The sequence below is a fragment of the Oncorhynchus clarkii genome, chromosome 17, assembly GCF_045791955.1.
Source record: "Oncorhynchus clarkii lewisi isolate Uvic-CL-2024 chromosome 17, UVic_Ocla_1.0, whole genome shotgun sequence".
Classification (NCBI taxonomy): domain Eukaryota; kingdom Metazoa; phylum Chordata; class Actinopteri; order Salmoniformes; family Salmonidae; genus Oncorhynchus; species Oncorhynchus clarkii.
In genome coordinates this window covers 62,292,846-62,315,826 of record NC_092163.1, presented here as the reverse complement: position 1 = coordinate 62,315,826, position 22,981 = coordinate 62,292,846, and the positions used below count along the sequence as shown (strand labels likewise).

General features: G+C 43.6%; 1 protein-coding gene across 1 annotated transcript; it reads right to left on the bottom strand.

Moving 5' to 3' along the window:
• Positions 1-13,844: 13,844 nt before the first annotated feature.
• On the bottom strand, positions 13,845-22,737 carry LOC139371227 (inter-alpha-trypsin inhibitor heavy chain H3-like). Its single transcript, XM_071111438.1, has 22 exons — positions 22,496-22,737; positions 22,176-22,205; positions 21,858-21,881; positions 21,354-21,508; positions 21,165-21,269; positions 20,859-21,021; positions 20,647-20,757; positions 20,382-20,510; positions 20,168-20,284; positions 19,852-20,020; positions 19,397-19,522; positions 19,058-19,239; positions 18,667-18,852; positions 18,322-18,461; positions 17,877-18,037; positions 17,691-17,717; positions 17,388-17,450; positions 16,881-16,994; positions 16,440-16,641; positions 15,298-15,470; positions 14,381-14,492; positions 13,845-14,260 (listed from the first exon to the last, which is right to left on the bottom strand). Exons 1-22 carry the CDS (start codon positions 22,595-22,597, stop codon positions 14,122-14,124), a joined length of 2,730 nt encoding a protein of 909 aa, XP_070967539.1. The 5' UTR covers positions 22,598-22,737; the 3' UTR covers positions 13,845-14,121.
• Positions 22,738-22,981: the final 244 nt, after the last annotated feature.

Below are 22,981 nucleotides of genomic sequence, written 5' to 3'. Positions count from 1 at the left end.
GTTGTACAACTGACCAGGTTTCCCCCTTTCTGTTGTACAACTGACCAGGTTTCCCCCTTTCTGTTGTACAACTGACCAGGTTTCCCCCTTTCTGTTGTACAACTGACCAGGTTTCCCCCTTTCTGTTGTACAACTGACCAGGTTTCCCCCTTTCCCCTTCTATCTGAAACCAAAAGGGTCATTCAAAGGGTTCTCCTACAGGGACAGCCAAATAACCCCTTTAGGTTCTATATAGAACTTTTTTTCTAAGAGTATACAAGATATTAGAACATGAAGGTGAGATATTGAGAGGAGGATCAATAAGAGGAAAGTAAGGGTTAAGAGGGTTTAGCGGGTAGCTAGAAAAGAGTGATGGACAAAAGACGAGAGAAGAAATGAATTAGGCTGATCGACAGGGAGACAGGAGAAATGAGAAAAAGGGAAATGGGAAGGAGAGAAAGAATGAGGCATTATTTTTTGTACTCTGCTTGGTTTTCTGTAAGAGTAGCTCAGAGAGATAAGGCTAAAAGGTCCTTCAGTCTGTTTCTGAACAATCCCTTCTGTGTTCTCTCTCTCTCTGTCTCTCTCTCTCCCTCCCTGTCCCCCCTCTCTCTCTCTCCCTCCCTGTCCCCCCTCTCTCTCTCTCTCTCTCTCTCTCTCTCTCTCTCTCTCTCTCTCTCTCTCTCTCTCTCTCTCTCTCTCTCTCTCTCTCTCTCTCTCTCTCTCTCTCTCTCTCTCTCTCTCTCTCTCTCTCTCTCTCTCTCTCTCTCTCTCTCTCTCTCTCTCTCTCTCTCTCTCTCTCACACACCAACCAACCAACCAACCAACCAACCAACCAATACCCATTGAAATAACATGTAATTTTTTGATATTCAGAGGAAATATTCTACCCTTCTCTACAGGGCTAAAATAACATATTCACATGGCGGTTCAACCTCTATTCCCTAATCGTTAAAAGCAGAGCATTAAGACAAACACAAACTAAGCAGGATTTAGAAGAACAAAAACTAAAAAACACAAGCGAGAGACCTTCATCTCTCTGGTTCCTGTCATGAAAAGACTTCCTTTAAAAGGAGGGAAGGGGGAGCGTCAAAGGCTCAGGTCACAATGTTTACAAAGACCACTTTTAATCCAATCACAGCTTCTCCCTACTTTTATTTCTCTTTTCATGGGCTTAAAATGAAATGTAATAAAAAAACAAGTTAATTCATACTTAAATATTTTGCTCAGTTTTAAAGCAAAGGGATTGGTTGAAAGAAATAAGTAACTTTAGAAAAGATAATTACTTTCCGTGGGCTTTAAAAATTATTTATTTAATTTAATTATAATTTTCTTATGCAAATCCATCAAACAACTAAAAATGTATAAAAAACATAAAACATCCAAGCACAATATTGCCATGTGGTTCCAAAAGCAATGACAAAAACTCTACCTACCCCAAGAAGATAGTGAGCTACTGAATTGAGACACAGCAGGCTACCAGCATTAAGAACACCTGCTCTTTCCATGTCATAGACTGACCAGGGGAATCCAGGTGAAAGCTATGATCCCTTATTGATGTCACTTGTTAAATCCACTTCAATCAGTGTAGATAAAGAGGAGGAGACAGGTTAAATAATAATTTTTGAGCCTTGAGATAGTTGAGACATGGATTGTGTATTTGTACAACTCAGAGGGTGAATAGGCAAGACAAAATATTTCAGTTCCTTTAAACAGGGTATGGTAGTAGGTTCCAGGCGCACTGGTTTGTGTCAAGAACTGCAATGCTGCTGGGTTTTTCACGCTCAACAGTTTCCTGTGTGTATCAAGAATGATCCACAGCCCAAAGGACATCCAGCCAACTTGACACAACTGTGGGAAGCATTGGAGTCAACATGGGCCAGCATCCCTGTGGAATGCTTTCAACGTATTGTAAAGTACATGCCTTGACGAATTGAGGTGGTGGGAGGTGGTGTAACTCAATATTAGTAAGATGTTCCTAATGTTTGGTATACTCAGTGTATACCTACAGTAATGAGTGACTGGATTTAACACAACTATAACTATAACAAAAGCATCTGCTGACACATCGTCATGCACTCAGAACTGAGAAAATGAACACAGATACAGTTCAACTCTCCCGCTCTCTCTCTCCCTCCTCTATCTCTGACCTGTGGTTTGAATAACTGTCTGGTGCCAGGCTGCTCAGCCCTGTGGGCTTGTGGGAGATGAAGCAGAGGTCAGTGAATGAGGTAGAGGCAGGGGAAGGAGGGAGAGAGGAGACATGGGGTGGTCATGCTGTCTGTGTGGATGGAGGGATTGAAGGATGGAGGGATGGAGGGATGGAAAGATGAGGGGCTAGAGGGATGGAGGGATGGCAAGATGAGGGGATAGAGGGATGGAGGGATGACAAGATGAGGGGATATAAACTATTGAGCACAGTGGGTCCACTAGACCTCCACCTGACCTTGTTCATGTGATCAGCATTTTCTTCACAAAAGAGCAAAAGACCCCAAAACAAAATGAATAGGCTAGATAGCACAGATAGCAAACTAATTGCAAAGAAATACATATACTTGCCTTGATAGCTTCAAATTAAACTTTATTTTTTCTCATGTTATTGAGCCTCTAATAAATCTAATAAAAGATATCAGTAAAATAAACTGAACTCTCATGTCACAACGTCAGTATGCCCTAGGCCATGTTCACTGTCTAGCTGTGAGACCTTGCCCTCCACACACCCAGTGTAACTGTTGAGACCCACAAGCAGATGAAAGGGAAGTCACCCCACTGGGATGAACTCCTTGTGGGTTTGAGAGGGCTGGCGGCTGCCTCCCTGGGTGGCTCACCCTGAACCAACGGTCTGGTTGTGATTTTGTGTTGTGGACTGTCAGCCATGGCAGTCTCCTTTTTTCCCCGGGATGCCTTGGCTAATGTGGCCAGGGTGAGGATGGGGTCAGAGGGGCTCCAGTCGGCAGTGTCCTGAGGGGGAATCTGTTGTGGGATGGAGATGGGGTGGGGGGTGGAGGGGATCCCCCAGGACCAGTACCCCTCCCAAATCAAAACAAACAAACTCAGCAACCCTCTGATCTAATCTAGCCAGGCTAAACTCTATTCACAACACTCATCACAAGGCACACTGAAGCATCCCAACCAGAGTTCAAAAAGGATCCTGACCACTGGGGTATACAGGATTGTATTATTGTCTTCTAAACCCGTAGGTTAATATCTCCCTGCTACATCTCTGCCACCTGGACAGGTAGGGCCATACCATACTCATCATCTAAGACAAGTGGACATCCCTTTGTTAGAGTGGGACAGATGAACTGGGGAGATCACATGTTACTGACAGAATGTTAAACAGTGCACACACTCATATACATGCACAGTACATCTACATCTACATAGATGTGCACGTTAACACTCAGGTTTACACAAAAAGGGAAGGGGGGTGTCAAACTTACAGTAAGTTTGGTGGGATAATGTTCGCTTTAGTTTTGACCCAGCTTTTATAGATCAAAAGCTGGGTCATGTTGTTTTTGCAAAATAGAATGCAGATTATTCTGTGATGTGATATGAGTCAGGATTAGACATTAAACTCCTATTCTTTCCTTTCACATACAGTGCCTTGCGAAAGTATTCGCCCCCCTTGAACTTTGCGACCTTTTGACACATTTCAGGCTTCAAACATAAAGATATAAAACTTTATTTTTTTGTGAAGAATCAACAAGTGGGACACAATCATGAAGTGGAACAACATTTATTGGATATTTCAAACTTTTTTAACAAATCAAAAACGGAAAAATTGGGCGTGCAAAATTATTCAGCCCCCTTAAGTTAATACTTTGTAGCGCCACCTTTTGCTGCGATTACAGCTGCAAGTCGCTTGTGGTATGTCTCTATCAGTTTTGCACATCGAGAGACTGACATTTTTTCCCATTCCTCCTTGCAAAACAGCTCGAGCTCAGTGAGGTTGGATGGAGAGCATTTGTGAACAGCAGTTTTCAGTTCTTTCCACAGATTCTCGATTGGATTCAGGTCTGGACTTTGACTTGGCCATTCTAACACCTGGATATGTTTATTTTTGAACCATTCCATTGTACATTTTGCTTTATGTTTTGGATCATTGTCTTGTTGGAAGACAAATCTCCGTCCCAGTCTCAGGTCTTTTGCAGACTCCATCAGGTTTTCTTCCAGAATGGTCCTGTATTTGGCTCCATCCATCTTCCCATCAATTTTAACCATCTTCCCTGTCCCTGCTGAAGAAAAGCAGGCCCAAACCATGATGCTGCCACCACCATGTTTGACAGTGGGGATGGTGTGTTCAGCTGTGTTGCTTTTACGCCAAACATAACGTTTTGCATTGTTGCCAAAAAGTTCAATTTTGGTTTCATCTGACCAGAGCACCTTCTTCCACATGTTTGGTGTGTCTCCCAGGTGGCTTGTGGCAAACTTTAAACGACACTTTTTATGGATATCTTTAAGAAATGGCTTTCTTCTTGCCACTCTTCCATAAAGGCCAGATTTGTGCAATATACGACTGATTGTTGTCCTATGGACAGAGTCTCCCACCTCAGCTGTAGATCTCTGCAGTTCATCCAGAGTGATCATGGGCCTCTTGGCTGCATCTCTGATCAGTCTTCTCCTTGTATGAGCTGAAAGTTTAGAGGGACGGCCAGGTCTTGGTAGATTTGCAGTGGTCTGATACTCCTTCCATTTCAATATTATCGCTTGCACAGTGCTCCTTGGGATGTTTAAAGCTTGGGAAATCTTTTTGTATCCAAATCCGGCTTTAAACTTCTTCACAACAGTATCTCGGACCTGCCTGGTGTGTTCCTTGTTCTTCATGATGCTCTCTGCGCTTTTAACGGACCTCTGAGACTATCACAGTGCAGGTGCATATATACGGAGACTTGATTACACACAGGTGGATTGTATTTATCATCATTAGTCATTTAGGTCAACATTGGATCATTCAGAGATCCTCACTGAACTTCTGGAGAGAGTTTGCTGCACTGAAAGTAAAGGGGCTGAATAATTTTGCACGCCCAATTTTTCAGTTTTTGATTTGTTAAAAAAGTTTGAAATATCCAATAAATGTCGTTCCACTTCATGATTGTGTCCCACTTGTTGTTGATTCTTCACAAAAAAATACAGTTTTATATCTTTATGTTTGAAGCCTGAAATGTGGCAAAGGTCGCAAAGTTCAAGGGGGCCGAATACTTTCGCAAGGCACTGTATATAGGATTGACTGAGTGAAACAAATAAATAAACAATGAGACACACACACACACTAGCCCAGAGTCAGAGGTAGTGACCTATTCTATACTGATAGGTCCCGTGGGTACAAATAAGCAGCTCATTGGTTCTCTAACACCACACACTCGTCCGTCTGTCTGCCTGCCCCCAACATCATGTATGTACCCATGTCGTCCGTCTGTCTGCCTGCCCCCAACATCATGTATGTACCCATGTCGTCCGTCTGTCTGCCCTCACTTTTACTTACGTTCTATCTATGTTTGCTTTTTTGTTTGCTTATTTCCTGCCTTATCACTCCATCTAGAATTCAACTCCATGATTCAGATAAACATGGAGGCCCCACTAAATCTCTCTCTCTTTTTCTCTCCGTCTTCATTATCTCCTATTGTACCCAGATGAGATGTAATTGTGATTTAACAGAGGTGTGACAGTGAGGACACAAGACCTTCGTCATGAGGAAAAAAACAAATAAGATAAGCGATAGATGGAAATATGTACAGCACGTTATCAGCGATGTTAATTGTTTCCACATGAGGATAATGGAGAGAGGGAGGAACCTGAGAATATCCTCCCTGTTCCCCTGGCCTGTTCATGACTCCAGAGGTCAACAGCAGGTTACACTTTTCGCCTCCTCAGTCTGAATGGAGACACTTAATACCCCTCCACCTCCATGAAACCATTACTGTATCCCCTTAAACCAAACAACAACACAGATCTATTCTGAACCACAACACTTCAAGACATCAAACAACACAGATCTACTCTGAACCACAACACTTCATGACACCAAACAACACAGATCTATTCTGAACCACAACACTTCACAACATCAAACAACACAGATCTATTCTGAACCACAACACTTCACGACATCAAACAACACAGATCTACTTTGAACCACAACACTTCACGACATCAAACAACACAGATCTATTCTGAACCACAACACTTCACAACATCAAACAACACAGATCTATTCTGAACCACAACACTTCACGACATCAAACAACACAGATCTACTCTGAACCACAACACTTCACAACATCAAACAACACAGATCTACTCTGAACCACAACACTTCACGACATCAAACAACACAGATCTATTCTGAACCACAACACTTCACAACATCAAACAACACAGATCTATTCTGAACCACAACACTTCACAACATCAAACAACACAGATCTATTTTGAACCACAACACTTCACGACATAAAACAACACAGATCTACTCTGAACCACAACACTTCACGACATCAAACAACACAGATCTATTTTGAACCACAACACTTCACGACATCAAACAACACAGATCTACTTTGAACCACAACACTTCACGACATCAAACAACACAGATCTATTCTGAACCACAACACTTCACAACATCAAACAACACAGATCTATTCTGAACCACAACACTTCACGACATCAAACAACACAGATCTACTCTGAACCACAACACTTCACGACACCAAACAACACAGATCTACTCTGAACCACAACACTTCACAACATCAAACAACACAGATCTATTCTGAACCACAACACTTCACGACACCAAACAACACAGATCTATTCTGAACCACAACACTTCACAACATCAAACAACACAGATCTATTCTGAACCACAACACTTCACGACATCAAACAACACAGATCTACTCTGAACCACAACACTTCACGACACCAAACAACACAGATCTACTCTGAACCACAACACTTCACAACATCAAACAACACAGATCTATTCTGAACCACAACACTTCACGACATCAAACAACACAGATCTATTCTGAACCACAACACTTCAAGACACCAAACAACACAACACAATAGTACAAGGCAATGTCACAATGCTTCACCCCCACTGTGCCAGGGTCTGTGAGGAGACTAGTGAGGAGGCTGTAGTGTAGTCTACTGCAGGGTGATAAGCAGTGGGCACCAGGCCCGCGTGGGGGCGATGTCAGCGCCGGTCAGGTGTGTCCAAACAGCGCAGACAGGCAGGCGGGCGGGCTGGCGTCAGCGGCCACATGCGTGTCTCGGCACACAACACGCCAAGGGCCCGCATACTGCAGTTCCCACACACGTGTGCACAAAGAGTGCTTAGTCCCAGCATCACGCACCAGCGGCAACAGCAATGTGAAAAATTCTAACAGGGACAAAGGTACACCACAGGGGAAGGGTTGTGGGTGGGGGGTGAGTCCTGAGAGGTGAGGAAGGGTGAGGAAGTGGGTCAGGCATGGCCTGGGGTTGAGCGAGGTAGAGGCCACGGACAAGGGGAATCAGACACGAGTGACATGAACTAGCTTTTCTATGAAAGTTAACACACTTTGGATTTCACTGTAATGTAGTTTCATTTACTGTAATATTGAATTCCTACTAGGTAAAACTAAGTAATAGTCCAAATGTTGATGTTTAAAATTCAAACCACCAGAACAGCAGCCACGGCAAGTTGTCACAACCTCTAGGATATTACCATAAACATGATCCATATACCCAGAAATATCCTTATGATATATTAATGAGTGTGTTTAAACAAACAGTCGTTTCCATGGAATAAGATCCTTGAATTCCCCTACTATTTTAAAGTAAAGTTTAACCATGGAAACTACATGGTAATTTTTCTCAATCTCATAAATCCACTACTCATCAAACAGACTGCATGAGTATTGTTTTATGTCTTGGAGAGTCAAATATTTTTTTCATAGGTTTCATGTGTCCAGCGTTGGAGTTTAGTAGTCCAAGGCCCAAGTTGCTGATACCGTTTACACTGAAAGAGATTATAGTAATGGGATAATGACTGAAGACCTGACAGCCACAGCTCACAGACACAACAACAGTATTGTCACAGGTCTCTGCTGCCCTCCTGTGGCTAATAATGGCACATACACTCTGCCTCAGGGCTGAGCTATCATGGCCACAAGCCTTTGAAAAGTCTTTAGGGACTTAATTATCAAGACTATAGGATGGAGTTGCTCCATTGATCTTTGATCGACCTATGACGATCAAAGAGAGAGACACGTTTAGATTTTTTAAACTTTTTTTTTTGCAGGAGCCCGAAGTCAGCTCGCAGGTGCCCGAAGTCAGCTGGCAGGTGCCCGAAGTCAGCCTGCAGGCGCCCAAAGTCAGCTCGCAGGTGCCCGAAGTCAGCTGGCAGGTGCCCGAAGTCAGCTTGCAGGTGCCCGAAGTCAGCTGGCAGGTGCCCGAAGTCAGCTGGCAGGTGCCCGAAGTCAGCTTGCAGGTGCCCGAAGTCAGCCTGCAGGCGCCCGAAGTCAGCTCGCAGGTGCCCGAAGTCAGCTGGCAGGTGCCCGAAGTCAGCTTGCAGGTGCCTGAAGTCAGCTGGCAGGTGCCCGAAGTCAGCTTGCAGGTGCCCGAAGTCAGCTCGCAGGCACCCGAAGTCAGCTCGCAGGTGCCTGGTCCACCACAAGGAGTCGAAAGAGCACAATGGGACAAGGAAATTCTGGCCGGCCAAACCCTCTCCTAACCCGGACGCCGCTGGACCAATTGTGCGCCGCCTCATGGGCTTCCCAGTCACGGTCGGCTGTGACATAGCCTAGGATCAAACCCGGGTCTGTAGTGACGCCTTAGGCTGCTGCGCCACTCTGGAGGCCAGAGAGAGAGAGAGAGAGACATTCAGACGAACCACGCTTAGATATGCGTGGAAGTTGAAGTTGCACACACATATACATTCTGGACTCAGCTCTCTGACTACAGTGGGCTGGAGCGGCCTCCCAAACAATCCCCAACACCCCCCACATCTGGTGTGAATTAATACCTCCCCCCTCCAAGACACACACATAACCCCAAAGACCCACTTAAGACAATCCCTCTCAACCCCTGAACTTCCGACATGACTTGGGTCAGCGCTCCTGCCCTGAACTCATTAGGAAACACACCACAGCCATGTTATCAGAGACGGGGAGACAAAGCACACAGTTACAGTAGAGTGCACACAGGCACACACGCATACACACTTATACACACACATGCACACACACAGGCAGACATACATTATGTTCCGGCCCTCCTCCCTCCAAGGGGTGGTTGCTCAGACTGTATCTGTAACTATCCCTGTGTCAAAGGTGTGGTTTCTAAATGACTGTAGAGAACCTGCTGTATTTAAACAAAAACACTCTGTCTGGCTTATTAGCTCAGTCACTCTTCAAATTGCCTTTTAATAAAGACGCCTTATGTGATGCTGTTGGGAAGTGACCTCATATCTGGATGAAGTAACTGGCATGAGCTGCGCCTTGTTAAACTGGGCAGAGCAAGGCCGAGGTCAGGTCTGGGCAAACCCTTTACCTCAAGTAGCCTGACGACACACTAAATTCTTCCGCTGCTCATTCACTACATACTTTAGTCTGATGAGACTGCCATCATTTAAGTAGTCTAGCAATGACCCCTCGTCATTGCTAGAAGGGATTCAGTTTTTGTCAGAATTGACTTCTCGAAACAGGCTTAGGAGAATGTAGCAAATCAAATCAAATTGGATTTGTCACATGCGCCGAATACAACAGGTGTAGACCAGTGAAATGCACCAATGAAATGCAGTGAAATGCTTACATACAAGCCCTTAACCAACCAATGCAGTTTTAAGAAAAATAAGGGTTAAGTAAAAAATGTAAAATAAAAGTAACAAATAATTAAAGAGCAGCAATAAAATAACAATAGCGAGGCTTTATACAGGGGGTACCGGTACAGAGTCAATGTCCGGGGGCACTAGTTAGTCAAGGTAATTGAGGTATTTTGTACATGTAGGTAGAGTTAAAGTGATTTACACAGCAGGTTTAAACTTATGCAGCAGGTCAGGAGAATAAACGTGGCAGCTTAGGATAAATAGGTTAGGAAAAGGGTTAGGGTTAGCTAAAATGCACAAAAACAAAACAAATAAATCTACTTTTGACGTAAATTTGACTTAAGCTAGATCACATCTAGACATGACCGTGACCACCGTGTCGAGGGGCTGTTGTATAAAAGTACTAAGTCATCAGTGATTGGATCTTCTCTAACCAATCAGAGGCTTTGATTAATTTTCAAACTGTCACTTTACCCACGTGTGTTCTGGCTCTGGCCTAACCCATCGAGTGTGACCACATGTCCCGGATTGTGCGGGACAGTCCCACATTTTGTCCCGCGCTCCAGAACTATACAATCATATCCTTCATTTTATCAACAAATTGAAACAACACTATTTAGAAAAAAGGTAGATTTGTCCAGTATTTCAGTCAGACATTCTGACCTGTCTCTTGCAGTCATGTTGGCTTCTGAAAAGATATATACAGCTCTCGAAAAAGTTAAGAGAAAATGCAAAACTGCAAAATGATCTGTTTCTCTGGTTTTACTATTTGTTTGGGTAAAATTAAAATGGTTGTTTTATTCTATAAACTACTGACAACATTTCTCCAAACTTCCAAATACAAATATTGTCATTTGGTGCATTGATTTGCAGGAATTGACTGGTCAAAATAACAAAAAAGATGCAGTGTTGTCAGACCTGGAATAAACAACACAATACTAATGTTTTAACTTAGAGGTCAGGAATCAATATTTGGTAGAGCATGCGTCTTGGCATGCTCTCCACCAGTCTTTCACATTGATGTTGGGTGACTTTCAAGCAGCTCAGCTTTGTTTGATGGCTTGTGACCATCCATCTTCCTCTTGATCACATTCCATAGGTTTTCACTGGGGTTCAGGTCTGGAGATTGGGCTGGCCATGACAGGGTCTTGATCTGTTGTGTTCCCGCATGTGCTGCAGCTACCCCCCCCCCCTCCTCAAGCACCCCATTGGTTCCTGCATGAACCCTCCCCCCCCAAGCACTACATCTCCATGCTTGTGTGACACTTTGAATGTGGGTCAAACAGGAAATTAAAGTATTATCTGAGTTTTTTCGCACCTACAGTACTGGAGTGCCCCTGCCTCCCGCCTGTGTATCGGAGTCATAGCTTCAAAATGGACCAAAAATAGGTATAAAGAGGGGTTCCTTCAGATGCAGGACTGCCCACGGCAGGAATGCAGGATTTGCGGGTTGCATTAGCACCCTTCTCTAAATCCAGCTACACTTGGAGAGGACAGTTACACCTAACTACTTACAAAAAGAATGCTTCTGATGAAGAGCTACAAAGAATGCTTCTGATGAAGAGCTACAAAGAATGCTTCTGATGAAGAGCTACAAAGAATGCTTCTGATGAAGAGCTACAAAAGTAAGTAAATAACTGCATTAGACTGAAATAAATGAATACATTTCATCAAACTTGTAAGGCTCTCCATGTCCATCAGTTGCTCATTCAACAGTTTCTGCTATTTCACCCAATCCCGTTTTAAAAGGCTCCCTTCTTAAGTGTTTTACATTCCCTAAGACCATATTTGGCCATGTTTCCTTCATAGAACAGTCACACGTGTGATCTCTCATTTCTGCTTCACCAAATTTTGAGTGAGGCAAAAGAGTAAGCTAGGTGCTTCAATTGCTCATTCGGTGCAGCTGACTGCAGGGGATGTAGTGCTGCCAGAGCACAACTCAGTGTCGCTCTGCCACTTCTCACAATGGTGCTCATTTAGGGACAGATCAAAATTAAAAATATTTTCACATGACCCTCCCCTTGTACTGTAAAATAAATTTAACACCCTCCCCCTTCATAGAATTAACTCAAAATAATTTTACACCCACAAATAACTGTAGTGACCCTGTGTTTATGAATGATGATATCAACTTTGCCACTTCGGCATGCTTTTGTGGCACAGTTGATGCCATGCAGGGCTATGGGCCAGAAGGTTGAGGGTTCACCAACCACCTCGAGCTCACTCTCCCTGGCTGTTTCATTCTTCATGAGCTGAGCTGGTTGCAGACAATGATCAGCTAGGGGGAATCAGATTTTTCCATTTGCACAAAAAGCTTAGAACACTAAAATGTTGTGCACAATTTGGCCAAGATAATCCATTCACCTGACAGGTGTGGCATATCAAGAAGCTGACTAAACCAAATGATCATTACATAGGTGCACCTTGTGCCTGGGACAATAAAAACTGTGTCGTGCAGTTTTGTCACACAACACAATGCCAAAGAGGTCTCAAGTTGAGGCATGCTGACTGCAGGAATGTCCACCAGAGCTGTTGCCAGAGAATGTAATGTTATTTTCTCTACCATAAGCCGCCTACAATATAATTTTTCAGAATTCTGCAGTACGTCCAACTGGCCTCACAACCGCATGTCGTTATATCGGCGAATGGTTTGCTGATGTCAACGTTGTGAGCGGAGTGACCCATGGTGGAGGTCGGGTTCTGATATGGCCAGGCATAAGCTACAGACAACGAACACAATTACACTTTAGTGATGACAATTCAAACGCACTGAGATACCGAGACGAGATCCTGAGGCCCATGTTTCAGCCTCATAATGCACAGCCCCATGTCGCAAGGATCTGTACACAATTCCTGGAAGCTAAAAATGTACCCGTTCTTCCATGGCCTGCACATTCACCAGACATGTCACCCATTGAGCATGTTTGGGATGCTCTGGATCGATGTGTACAACAGCGTGTTCCAGTTACCGCCAATATCCAGCAACATCGCACAGCCATTGAAGAGGAGTGGGACAACATTCCACAAGCCACAACAAACAGCCTGATTAACTCTATGTGAAGGAGATGTGTCATGCTGCATGAGGCAAATGGTCGTCACACCAGATACTGACTGGTTTTCTGATCCACGACCTACTTTTTTTTAAGGTATCTGTGTCCAACAGATCCATAGATTAGGGCCTAATTAATGTATTTCAATTGACTGATTTCCTTATATGAACTGTAACTCTGTAAAATCGTTGAAATGGTTGCATTTATATTTTTGCTCAGTATACATAACATATACTGTATTTTCCAACTGTCCTGTTATCTGGTTTTAATCTCCATTCTAGATTTCCCTTCTAGCCAATCAGAAACGAGTATTCAACAATGCTGTGGTATGAAGTCTGTTAACACCATCTGTTCTAATCTGCTCACAGATCTAAATGTATACTCCCAAGAAACTGATTGAGATCAAATGATTGGCATGTAAACACATTTCACTAGTCAAACGTGAAGAATTATCATTCAGGATTGACAGTGATGATGCCATAGCCTATTTTGAAAAGAGGTGTGCCTAACTTGGTGTTTGAGGGTATAAAAATGTATGTGTGGGCATAGGCAGACGTTTCAATTGGAAGATGCATTTTATGTATATTCTATAATGATATTCAGTAGGCTACATCTGTCGGTACAAACTTTGAGTGGGTGGAGGGTGCGGAAAAATGTTTTTATGTAGGCTACACTTTCCTGTAAAACCCTCCTGTTTTCCCACATTTGGGTATTTTAAATGTGGTCACCCTAAACCCATTGGTTTCTGGACCAATCAGACAGCCCTGAATGTGTTCACATTTGGTGAAGGTTTGGGAGGTACTCAGATCCAGACTCTTGTGGAGAAGAAACTAATATCTGTGGGCGTGGAGTAGCGTTTGGCTGGAGCAAGGAGGCTGGATAGCCAGGCAATATGTCAAGCACCACAGTGTTGATTTTTTATCTCTCTGTATAGGTTTCTCCCTCCCTTCATGGCTCCCTCTCAGGGGCCATTCAAAATGGGATTAAATGCACACATGTTAGGTGGAAGTGGGACCATTTATTTCAACAGGTTTTTGTCAGCACTATCCCATATCAATATGAAAACATTGAATGTATTTGACAGCAGTTCTTTATCTTGCCACTTATCTTTTAATCAAATGTACTTCGGTCTGATTTTATCTTACATTATCTATGAATTATTCTCATGTCATGATGGTATGTCTATAGCACATACAGTGTGTTGAATCCATGTGAAACGTGTGACTGATATATTGTATGTACTGTTTGAGGAGGTTGACTGCTAGTGTACCAGACTCAGACAGTCTTGAAGAGTCCAGACATGATGTAATCTGTGTGGTTTCCATCGATGAGGCCGTTGCCGTTGCTATGGATGAACCAGCAGGGGACGTTCTCTCCATTCTTCACATCCCAGCTGAAGTCCCTCTGCCAGCCCCTGCAGGAAAAAAAGCAGGGAGGAGAGACGATGATGAGATAAGTGTGTGTGTGTGTGTGTGTGTGTGTGTGTGTGTGTGTGTGTGTGTGTGTGTGTGTGTGTGTGAAGACATCACAGTACCTTGTCACTGTAAGCTCCTGCCCCTTCACTAGCATGGTGGCATCTGGTTTCTCTGGCTCCTCCCCTGGGCGCATGTCTCTCACCTCAAACTGCACCCCATGGTAAAACTGACCTGTATGGGGATAATACAATACATTCTTATTGATCAGATATACAGACATTTTTCCAAATATACTGCAGTAAAACACCAGCCAGCAACGCAGATTTCATCTGGCCCTGCCAATGACAGGTTATCCTTTGGAGCCCCCTGGTGATACCTAGCAGGCCGTGGACGCTGGGGGAGAGGAGGTGGCTTTCCTACCTAGCAGGCCATGGACGCTGGGGGAGAGGAGGTGGCTTTCCTACCTAGCAGGCCATGGACGCTGGGGGAGAGGAGGTGGCTTTCCTACCTAGCAGGCCATGGACGCTGGGGGAGAGGAGGTGGCTTTCCTTCCTAGCAGGCCATGGACGCTGGGGGAGAGGAGGTGGCTTTCCTACCTAGCAGGCCATGGACGCTGGGGGAGAGGAGGTGGCTTTCCTACCTAGCAGGCCATGGACGCTGGGGGAGAGGAGGTGGCTTTCCTAAATAGCAGGCCATGGACGCTGGGGGAGAGGAGGTGGCTTTCCTACCTAGCAGGCCATGGACGCTGGGGGAGAGGAGGTGGCTGTCCTACCTAGCAGGCCATGGACGCTAGGGGAGAGGAGGTGGCTGTCCTACCTAAAAGGCCATGGACGCTGGGGGAGAGGAGGTGGCTGTCCTACCTAAAAGGCCAGGGACGCTGGGGGAGAGGGGGTGGCTGTCCTACCTAGCAGGCCATGGACGCTGGTGGAGAAGAGGTGGCTGTCCTACCTAAAAGGCCATGGACGCTCGGGGAGAGGAGGTGGCTGTCCTACCTAAAAGCCCAGGGATGCTGGGGGAGAGGAGGTGGCTGTCCTACCTAGAAGGCCGTGGACGCTGGGGGATAAGAGGTGGCTGTCCAGGGTATAGAAGCCCAGATAGTCCTGGTGGTAGGGGTGCTGTTTCCACACCTTGTGTAGGATGACCACAAACCGGACCGAGTCCCTGAGGGTGACAGTCAAGCTGCGGTCTTTGGTCACCTGCAGGTCTAAACTGTAGGAGGGGAGAGAGATAGAGGTAGTTTAATCAGGAGGACAGGGAGATAGGATGAAACATCAGATTCCCTTACAACCTTCTGTGGTAGTAGGAGTAGCAAGGCAGGTTGCATTAAATCCAGAAACTCTGTTCTCTCTATATACAGTGTATCAATAGGAGTTATCTGGAAGCCAGAACAGTAAAATATTCCAAAAATTCAGTGCCAAAGAAAACTTCAGATGTCACCTAATTTTTACATCCTGCCATAAAGAGCACATGTTCAACTTCATAAAACAACACTTTTTCCCATGTCAAGAGGGAATAAAAAATTACTATACTACCAAATAAAGTAACAGGGTTGACAAATTCTTAAATCAGCCATAAATCAACTTGTGAAGGGGGAATGGAAGCTTGTTGTGTGTAACAGGGAGTTGCAAGCTTCACAATTTATTTTATTGTTATAACATTTGTAGCCTGTCTATCTATGGGTAGAAGGGTTTACGTGTAATGCTCGACCCGCTAGGTTTTCCACCACAAAACACCAGAAAATGGCCAAAAGGAATATAAAGGAATAGTTTCACCATATTAAACTGAGAGTTCAGTTCACATAACAGGGCTGACCTTAAAATGAGGGACAGATGTAAATGAATCACTAAACACATTAACTAAATAATCATACAAAGAAATTACTTTGTCAAAGCAACAAAATAACTAGGCCTTTGCAATGAATAGATGTTGGGGTTACGTGGGTTCAAATCTTCCCTAGAAGTAGTGGGGGCACGGAGGGACATGTCATAATGCAGAATTTTAACACTTTAGCAAGTCTTTATTCATATTAAAAACTTCTCCATGTCGTCTTTATTAAAGGCCACTTCATTTAATATAACAGGCTTTTTAAATTCAATGTTGGTGCAGAATGTATACTTTCTCCTCAAATGGATGCAAAAGGCACTCTTCTTGGAACGACCCAGGTAAGGATGGACTTACTTGGCTCCCTTGAGAGAGGCGGTGTCAGACCAGAAGAGTTTGGCCTGCTTGCCATTCTGGGACACAGTGATGTCATGAGTAGTCACCTCCAGTCTCACCCCCAGCCCCTGGTGAACAATGCCAAAGCGACCAAAGTAGGTGTTCACTTTGCCATCAGGGGCCACCTTCTTGTCCCCAATGGTCTGGCCATTGACCAAAACACCTGCAAGACAGATTGAGGCAAGCTGTTGGTGTTATGTTTGAATGGTTCATAGTGTAGTTTTAATATTTGGTATCTATTTTATGAAACAAGTGTCATGGTTTGGTTTCATGCCTTGTAACATTCAAAGACACATTTCTGTCAAAGGTCAGTCAATTTCAAATAATGAATCATTTCTACAGCTATAACTATGTACTTTAATAAAGTGTCATTTCTGTAGTCATTAAGTGGTGAATATTTACCTGCCAGCTGATCTCTCACTAGGTTGAAGATGGTACCAGGCCTGTCGTCTATGTTGAAGCACAGTGCATCCTCCTGCTCTGGCAACTCAATCATGAAATGAGGGTCTCCATCCACTGCAGAGTCAACAACAGATTGTTCCAGTTGTAAAATTAGATTTGGTTGAGGCTAAGCCCATTAAAACTTTTGGATAACTCTCTGTAGTCCTAATGTGGCATGACAGCATGGTGGACATTGAAATACTAAATACGGTTCATTTAGTCTTTAAGACACTGTTGTTTTTTAACTTTATTTTGGCAGTTAACTATTTATCCACTTGTTTAAAATTGTATGTTTACTGTTTTCCTTTTTGTTTGGTTAAAAGAAGCACAGATAAAAATACTAAATATAATTATGCAAGTACTGCAGCCTGTGAAAGCAACCTATTTTTGAGACTGTCGCACCAGATAGAAAATCCTGAAGTAACCCATGTCTGACAGAACGGTCACTCTGAATGAAGGGGGACTCACCAAAGTATGTGGGCCTGCTCTGCACCCTGTAGGTGTTGCTCACCGTCTGGGGTACAAAATTACCTGAAAATCACACCAAAGATGTCAGATGGCAAGTAAAAATCACGTACAAAGTGGTCAAATATATTTAATAGATTTCGTCTGAACATAACAATGTATATTACCATCCAATACTGTTAGTTTCTAACCACAAATAATTTGGTGTCAGCTTTTCATGTCATAAATTCAGGTGATCCAGTATAATGACTTATAAATCCATTCAGATGAAGAATCTAGTCCTGTCCATTCATGGCATATTCTTACCCAATCTCTGGGTGTTTTGCCTTTCATCTGTCAAACAACAGGAGGAAAAAACTGTCAGACACACACCTTTGACAATCCATATATGGATTTCTATAACCACTGAGATAAACATGTCAGATAAGACACACCAGATGTACTGGTGGTCTCCCCCTCTCCTCTCCTCTCCCATCCCACTTGGTCTCATACCCTCGGTCAGCTTGTCCGCGATGAGGGGTTCCTCTTGCTCCTCTTCAGTCTTAGGCTTGGTGACCACCATGGAGGTAAGAGGGGTGACAAAGCTGTACTGCAGGGACATCTCCAGAGCCTGGGCAGTGGCATTCCCCTTCTCCTCTGCAGTTCCAGTCTCTCTGACAGAAAACCATAGAATTAATGGTGTTATTGCATTAGGTTTGGGTTAGAGGATAGGTTTGGTTTGACTTGGGTTAGGTTTGGTTTAACTTACACTTTTGGGCAGAAAATAATGGAATATTTACAAATGTAGTTACTTTAATATAACCATCTCTATTCATTAGATCCCAACTCTAAGATCTCAACCACCAGTGTGTCTTAGGCATTTGGATTATTCTAAGCCACCATTTGTTGTGGAGTGTTCACCAGACATCAGTAATAGCAGTTAACTGATCACACTGACTTCTTGCTCAACAGTTGTTGGATGGTGAGGTAGGCCCAAAGACGCTCAGTGAAGTCCCCAAATATGTACTCCTGCTCAGGGTACAGTATGTCCCACTCTTGGGCACTAGCCTGGCCTTTGACAATAAAGTCATCCTCAAACTAAAAATAGTGTGAGGGAGTGAGAAAGAGAAAGATGGTATTAGATACATAGAGAAGGAGTGAGAGACAAGCATTAGTTGGGTTATGCATTGTACTGTACATCATAATGAGTGCAAAGACTGGTGCAAAGACTGATGAAGATCTGTCTTTCTGAGCTCAGGATCAGGGTGGCATGTTGTGTTGTGCCTGTCTGTCTGTTCCTCACCCCCTTTGCAAACACCTCCACAAGGAAGTTATCCAAGCTATTATCAGTGAGCCGGCCAGCTACCACGATCTCTGAGCCGTTGAACAGCTGCTTGTAGTGGCTGGTGGTCAGAGAGTTCACCAGGTTGTCAGGGTAATGCAGGTCCACCTCAGAGAGGAGGGGGCTGGCTACTTCCTCATAGAAACCCTAGGACACAAAGACACACATTACCTAATCATTTATCTTAAATGATTTTCTACAGTGCATTATCACTAATGCCAATATGCAGTATCTATGTATGACCTAGATAGTTTTGTCCATCCTGTGACCCTCCCTATCAGTGATATGGTAAAACCAGAAAAACACTGAAAAGTGACTATTGTGAGATTTGGGACACAGCCCTGGTCCAAACCTGAAGCTGGACAGTGGCGTCAGAACCCTCGTAGATCCTCCGGGCCAGTCCCTGGTTCTGTCTAGACATCACATCCAGAAAGGAGTAGTCCACATCATTCCCAAAGCCCAGACAGAACAGAGACATGTTCCCACCCATCGCATCACGGACATTCTCCTGAATCTGTGGTGTAGATGACACTCCTGTACACAAACACACATGGCTGGACCAGTAAACAAATGGACCATGACCTTACTGGCTTGATCTAATATAAAACAATACATCAGATGGCTTCTTCAATGTTAAAATGGCAGCCCAACCAAATAAAAGAGATCAGAAAGGAAGGAAACCTGTACGCACCTGAGTTTGGCATTCCATCTGTCAGTAAGATAATCATAGACACACTCCTCTCTGTGAACTTCTTGGCTTGTTTGTCTTTCATCATTATGTCCACAGCTTTCATCAGAGCACCATTTATATCAGTGTCTAAAAGGAGAACAGGACAGAAAGTCCATCCAGGTGTTTATAAAATAAACATTAGATATAACAATTTTGTAAGTTCCTTCATAAATGCACCTCACTTAGTTTTAGCATACAGCTTGCCCAAGTGTTGTACTGCCATAGTTTCACTACTATACTCGGGGCGCCAAAGACGATGATTTCAGAGGGGTTGGGTTAAATGCGGAAGACACATTTCAGTTGAATGCATTCAGCTGTACAACTGACTGGCTGACAAAATGAATGACGACACAAACCTCGTGAATAATTTCTCCCTGTATGTGTCACTACATTCCCATTAAATACATATGACTCACATCCACTTTGATATATTCCTTTGACAAATCTTTTGGCTTCAGACACATTTCCCGTGGTGGCCTTGGTCAAAGATTCCTTCCATGTTGAGATATGGTGGTCAAATGTGACAATTCCAAAGTAGTCGTCCTCATGCAGGTCATTCAGGATATTCAGCATAGCTTCCCTTGTCTATGAGAGATCACAGGCTCTCAGGTCAATCTGAACATCAACTACCATTATAGCTCTCTCTCTTAACCTCTCGCTCAACATCTCGCTCTCATATTTTCTCTCTCCCCAGCTCTTTCTTTCAGACACACTATTTCCCTCCTCTCTTACCTGATGAATTTTGTTTCCAGACATTGACCCACTCCTGTCAATGACGAACACTACATTCTTTGGAACTCTGGGTAAGTCCGGAGGAGCAAAGAAGTGCACAAAGTACCCATTCACTATCTGAAAAAGACATGCTGAACATCATTAGGACATGAACACCATGCATTGATGGAATTGACCCCAATACTGATCCTGTATCATATTCAACACAGCTAACCTGGATGTCACCAAGGGTCTCAGCTCGGTTCACGTCATATTTGATAAAGAAATCCCCGTCAATCAGGGTGCCGTCACAACCTGGGCACTTTCTCTGCTGGTCCATTGTTGGGCAGAAAGAGATGTGTGCCTGAGTGAGGGAGGGAAACACATTTTAATACAATTAAACACAAAAAAACACATTTCAACACAGCAAAATTGTATTTGTCTTTTTGGGACGATATGCTCCGTATGCATTTGTTTCATAGAACAGAACAGCATTATACCTTTTTGTCAGTGACTGTTTTCTCCACCAGAGGGAGAAGCTCGTTGGAAATGAAGGTTCCATAGGCCTCCAGGAAGGCAATGCCCTGGGGTTCATAGATATCTGCCACAATCTGTCAGAGACATGGACCGGATTGATGAGACACAGGACTGAGGAGTCAAGATTATGAAAAAAGTGCTGTTTTGGGGTATAAGGGTGTAAACATCTACAGACCTCAAAGTGCTGGACCAGCTGCTTGGGTTTGACCTGGGTCATGATCTCATACTGGCCCAGTTTACGCTGAAGCAACTCCTCGTATGTCAGAATGAAGGTGACGTTACTATTGGCCGCGATGTTCACAGACACCGAAAACTTCTCCATCTTCCTCCCTGATGCCCTAGAGTCCACAGACAAACACAGATACAGTAGGAGGCCAATCACATTTTAAACAAAACTCAGGCTGTGATAAAAGAGTATGGAAGTGCTTGGCGTAATGGAAACACCACGTTTGTTCCCTCCTCTTTGCCCTGGTCCACTCACTTGACCAGTCCTGCAGTCTGCCCTGTGGAAACAGCTTTCTGATACTGCTTCTTGGCTTTCTCCTTCTCCTTCACCTCGCCTGTGTACGTCTGACCCTCTATCTCCCTGAGATACACAAACACAGTCATTCAAACAAACACACATATGCATTCACACACACTTCTACATATGCCATGACTGCTGACTGACATGCTGAAGTTGGTGATGAAGGCAGTCTTGGGCAGATCCACCTCAAAGAATACTTCCTGAGAGGAGTTGGCCTTGTTCAGAGCACTGGAGGTTATGACCGTGTGAGCGAAACGAGACGCCACCTTACAGGCCACCTTTACACTGTACACCTCCACCTGAGAGAGGGAGAGATGGAGGAAAAGAGAGAGGAAGAGAGTGGCAGAGAGAAAGGAAGAGAAAGAGGGATAGAGATACATGGACATGTACGTACATAGGAAAAAACTGAGAGAAACAGCAACCGAAGTGTTTTGAAATGTGTGTTTGTGTAAGTAATGACTATCCAATATGCCTGTAAAAATCTCACATTTTCTCAAAACATATTTTCCGGATACAGCTGAATAGTGTGGAGTAGGCTGCATTGACTACAGGATTACTTCAAAAACAAATGATTACAGCTGTACTCTTTTGAAAGGGTACAAAAGATTATCCTCACAAAGATAATGTAAATATAGTGTATTTCCTTACCTCCATATTATCTGTACTTCTTTTCTGTAAAAAACATTTATAGATTCAGACAGTATTAATTTTATTTTTTACAGAGTACACTATTTAGTACTTTGACATTTTTGACTTTTCAAGTGGCTGAAATCAGTACTGTTATCTATACTCAAAAGGTGTTTTTTTTCTGGGGGAAACGTAAATAATGAAATATTCATCAGATATCATCAGATTCACCACAGGGAGGGTGTTCAAGAGAAAAAGTTGGACAGATTCTGTGACAGATTCCTGTTTTTATGTGTGTCTGACAACACAGTTTGAGTCAATGCTGAACTACCACAGTACCTTTAGTAGCCTTGTAGCACCATCAGAGCGCTGCGATACAAATCACAGGAGAAGTTTAATATTAGGATCAGAATGTCATACAAACTCATTTAAAATTCACAGTCAAATTCATTGTAATGCATATACATAGATATTAGCATGACTATAAAATCAAAGCACACACACACACACACACACACGGAGCGAAAGCAGCACAGAGACGATTCAAATGAGATACGGTACAGATATATATAGAAAAACTAGAGCAACACTAGATTATAGCAGGAGCGGCCAGATGTGGTCACAGGAGAGTAGATACTATAGAAACCGTGGAGAGTCACCTGTGGTGTGGAGTCTTCTCGTGAGATGACCAGAGCTCCATGCAACAGAGCCGGGACAAAGACACCGCCCCAGAGCAGCAGCACAGTCCACACTCCAGACATGACAAAGATGCAGCTGAACACTGACTTCACTGCTTAGAAAACGACAACCCTTTCCTACCCTACTGCTCCACTTACAGGAGTGACAGACGAAGTGTTTGCTTTATACTGGATTAACAACCAGCAGACCCAACCCATTTTTTACTTTTCAAGTGGCAGAAATCGATACTGTTGTCTATACTCAAATACAGAGTTGGGTAACAGTGGCTGAACAAATTTCACAAACATTTACTCAATCATGTCCTCAAAGGTTAGATAGCAATTCTGGGAAAAATGTTAATAACTAAATATTCATCAGATATCAGATTTACCACAGGGAGGGTGTTCAAGACAAAAAGTCTGACAGATTCTGTGACAGATTCCTGTTTTGATGTGTGTCTGACAACA